The 4,489-nt window shown below is 37.1% G+C and overlaps 1 protein-coding gene across 1 annotated transcript; it reads right to left on the reverse strand.

Moving 5' to 3' along the window:
• Nucleotides 1-2,875: 2,875 nt before the first annotated feature.
• Nucleotides 2,876-3,817, reverse strand: LOC116072717 (olfactory receptor 958). Its single transcript, XM_031344241.1, has one exon. It carries the CDS (start codon nucleotides 3,815-3,817, stop codon nucleotides 2,879-2,881), a length of 939 nt encoding a protein of 312 aa, XP_031200101.1. The 3' UTR covers nucleotides 2,876-2,878.
• Nucleotides 3,818-4,489: the final 672 nt, after the last annotated feature.

Genomic DNA, 4,489 nt, shown 5'->3' on the forward strand with positions numbered 1-4,489 from the left:
CTGCATGCTGGCTGTTTTCCACAAAATAAGTACTTTTCGTTTTTGCATATGTTTTGAGTCTGGGAAATTCTTTCAGTAAATTTCAGACCCTTACAACTCTATTGGTATTAATAAGTTCTCCTTAGATTCATAGAAGATTAAATGTACATGTAATATCTTTTACAGTGAAGAATACATTGGGGACTGTGTGGTTTGAAGCATCATGTAATATTTTATTTGGTAAAACAGGATATATAACTCACCTCGATATAGGATCTTTCATGGTATGAAACCAACTAATGTGGTTACTCTTCACTTTGTCACCCTCTACACTCCTTCTTCATGAAATCCTTCCCAACTACTCACTTTTTACACTCACTGTACAGTTCTATTTTAAATCAATGTGCACATTATGGCTCAGTGCCACCCTCAGTGTTTTCTGGTTCTGCTCACTGTCCCATTCTTCGTGACTTTTACTCGTCATCCAGATTTATTTAGTCCTCATAGCTTAGCTCACACAATACTTTGTCACCCAAAACCCTCATCAATGACATACTCCAAGCACAGTCAGTTATTTCTTTTCTCTGTGGTTGCTCTGTGTTAATTATGCCTATAAGAAGAAGATGCTAATAACAAGAGCACTGGAGTCAGTCGTCAGTCTATTTAATTCTAGTTGTGCAGCTTATTATCAAAAGGAATAGCTTACTTACTCTGTTTATAATCTCCTCTGTATAGAATGAGATAGCATCAATGCGAGTACTTCACACAATCAAAGAAGTTCTTGTAAGTGTTGCACGTTTGAAAGATACTCAGCATTTGTGAAGTTGGGGGAGAGGGCAACATTTTTTTCTATACTCTAATATAAGTCTAATAACAGTAAGAAATGCAAATCAAAATCACAATGAATCATCATGCCCTACCTAGGAGAATAGCTACTACGACGAAGGCATTAGGTTACAAAGAGAAAGGTAACACATGTGAGTGAGTAAAAGCAACAACTATGCAGTACGAATGCAAATTAAGACACATCCATTTCTGAAAATGCTATTAAGTTTCTTCCAGAAACCCAAAGTAAAATTATCATATGAAAAAAAAGAAGTTAAAGGCCATCAAGAATACATTGTTCAGACTGGGTCCACCCTTACCTCTTCAGCCATTAGGTTAAATTCTAATTGTGTCCCTTAGGTTTAGTCCCTAGTCCTCTAAGATAATCCACCAACTATGAAGCAAACCTAGATAAGAATTTGTAATGATCAGGCCATCATGAGAGTACTTAAGTTAACTTTTCAAATAAAAATGGTCACTAAAAGGCAGATGCATAGGTCAGAGGCAGACCACAATCCAGATAAATGTATGTCCAGAGTAAAAATTTGTGCAGTTTCTCCTTTTTGTGAAGGAAGTTACACCATTACATACCAAGCATGATACTGGGAATTAGAAGGATTTAATTAAAATCTATATTTAATGAGGAAAAAATTATCATATGTCCCCCCAAATCCCCATTAAATCCCATTATCAGATTAGTAAGAATGTATAAAAGATATGCTAAAAATGTGTACACTGTTATTTTCATTGACTTAAGTGTCCTTTAATAGAGTAATGGGTAATGAAAATATGTCTCACATGGATAATGAAGTATATTCAACCGTACAATGCAGAATGTCAGATAACTGGGAAGTATAGGAATAATCTGCAGTGTCATAAAATGAATACTGCCAGGCTAGAAAGCAAATGTTCAGTATATAACAGCAATTATGGAAGCTAAAAGGCTCCAATTCTCAAACACACATGAAAAAATGTAGAAACTAAAATAAGGTGTTTGTATTTTGGAAAATGTTGTTTAAGGAATAAAAATTTCAGTTATGATGGAGAACTTGTTTTGAGAGATTTATTGCCTAGCATGGTGACTATAGTTACTGATGATGTACTATATGTTTGAAGAGCATAGTGACTATAGTTACTGATGATGCTCTATATGTTTGAAGAGTACTAAGAATAGATTTTCAGTGTTTTCATCACAAAATACAAGCAAGATAACATATGTGTAAATTAGCTGGGTTTAACGAGTCCATAATACGCATGTCTGTCAAAACACATTTTTGTGCACAAAGCAGAGCTTAGTTCTTTGTGTATGTAGATTTTAGAACGGGAAGAACTATAGGCAATTGAGGAAAGCTGGAAGCAGGAGAGAACTTCTTCCCCAGAGAATGGCACACCAATGGTTTTCCAGTGGCAAATGATCAGTAATACACAAGTGATGTAATATAGATGAAGTTATAATTAGGAATAGATGTGTATATACAGATATATGTGTGCATGCAATAACAATTAGAGTAATAAGAGGCCGTGAATCTGAAAGAGAGTGGGAAGGGATATATAGGATGGTTTGGAGTAAAGAAAGGCAAGGGAGAAATGTAATTATATTATGATCTAAAATTTTTAAAAAGAAGAAATTAGTTTAAAAAATTATAACTAAATTTGTCAACTGTTACCCAAGAAAAATATATACATATATGTATATATGAGAGAAAGTGTCAATACCCTTTAGAGATATGCCAATACTCTTGTTCAATTGCTGTACCTTTTTTCTTTTTTGTAGTTTTTGTCTTTCTGATTAAGATTGTCTCACATATAGTGATGAAGCTTCTGTAAGAGAGACCTTCTTTTCTGAGTAGATATTACTTCCAAAAAAGGCAAATAACAACAATTAAGACTAAGCTAATAAAATACCAACATTAGTGAAGCTCACTCTCTGGGTTAAGGATTTATCAACAGAGGTCGATGGCAAGATTGATGCTATATCACAAAAGCGATTTACTACTACTACTACTACTACTACTACTACTACTACTACTACTACTACTACTACTACTACTATTATTATTATTATTATATCTTCCTAACTCTCAGAAACCAGTCCCTTCCTATGCAGTATCCTTTTCAGGGCTATCTTTACTTCCTTATTCCTCAGAGTATAGATCAAAGGGTTCAACATTGGTCCTACCAAGTTCATCAGAATTTGTACTACAGTTCCCAGCATGGGGTTCGGTGTAGGCTGTAGGTATACAGTGATTATAGGTCCATAGGCACAAAGGATAGCAATGAGATGGGCACTGCAGGTGGAGAAGGCACGCTGACGCCCCTCAGTTGAATGAATACTCAAGATGGAGATTGTGATTCGCATATAGGACACAAGGATCAGGAGAAAGCAGACAAGGGACACTAGACCAACATTCGTGAAGCTTACTCTCTGTGCTAAGGAGGTATCAGCAGAGGCCAATGGCAAGATGGCTGGTATGTCACAGAAGAAGTAGTCTACTTCATTGGGACCACAGTAAGGCAAAGTGAAGGTGAGGGAAGTTAAGACACTGGAATGGAGGCATCCTAATAGCCATGTGCCCACAGCTAGAGCCACACAGACCCTAGAATTCATGATGACTGAATATCGTAGAGGGTGACAAATGGCAGCAAATCGGTCAAAGGCCATCACTGTATACAGAAAACATTCAATGCTCCCAAGGAAATGAAAGAAGAAGAGCTGGGAGACACACTCTTGGTAGGAGATAAGTCTGCTAAGTCCCATAAGGTAGAGGAGCATTTTTGGACAGGTCACAGAAGAGAAACCCATATCAAATATGGACAAGTTCCCCAGGAAAAAATACATGGGTGTATGAAGACGGGTAGAGGAAATAACAGCCACGAGGATAGACACATTTCCCACTAGGGTACAGGCATAGAAGGGCAGAAATAACACAAAAAGCATAGTCTCCAAGCCCTCTGTGTGTGGGATTCCCAGGAGGATGAACTCAGTCACCACTGAGCAGTTTTCTATCTCCATGAGAGGAGGCTCTGGGAGATGAAGAAGAAGCAGAGGTGGTAGAGAATGTCTTGGCTCAACATCCATGGAGTACACATGACAAGGAAATAAAATGCAAGTGGCAGTGTTTTGGCTCTATGCCACAGAAAGTTTGCTTGTAATCCAATTTAGAAAATGTTATTACATAAATACTTGCCATAGCCAACTGAATGTTTTGTCCATGAAATAGTTTTGCTGTATTGATTCCAAATGCAGATGTTTCTTGTTAACTCTGATCATGTTTGAGAAAGTAAGAAGAATATCCACATAAATATATGCTGCTCCTTCACCATAGCAGAGAGGTATCAAGCCTCAAAATAATTTAAAATTTTTCACATCACTAGAGTCAGGAACTACAATTTCTTTTTGTTTGTTCGGTTGGTTGGTTTGGTTTGGGTTTTGGGGTGTTTTTCTTTTTCTGTTTTTTTTTTCCCAAGACAGTTTCTCTGTGTATCCCTGGCTGTCCTGGAACTCACTCTGTAGACCAGGTTGGCCTCGAACTCAGAAATCCTCCTGCCTCTGCCTCCCAAGTGCTGGGATTTAAAGATGTGCACCACCACTGCCCATCTGAACTACAATTTCAACACCATTGTATTTACAATCCACTATTAATAGCAGCCTTATATTTTACCCCTTTGTTCATAAAGTAAGATT

This window comes from Mastomys coucha, unplaced genomic scaffold (assembly GCF_008632895.1).
Source record: "Mastomys coucha isolate ucsf_1 unplaced genomic scaffold, UCSF_Mcou_1 pScaffold23, whole genome shotgun sequence".
NCBI classification, from domain to species: Eukaryota; Metazoa; Chordata; class Mammalia; order Rodentia; family Muridae; genus Mastomys; species Mastomys coucha.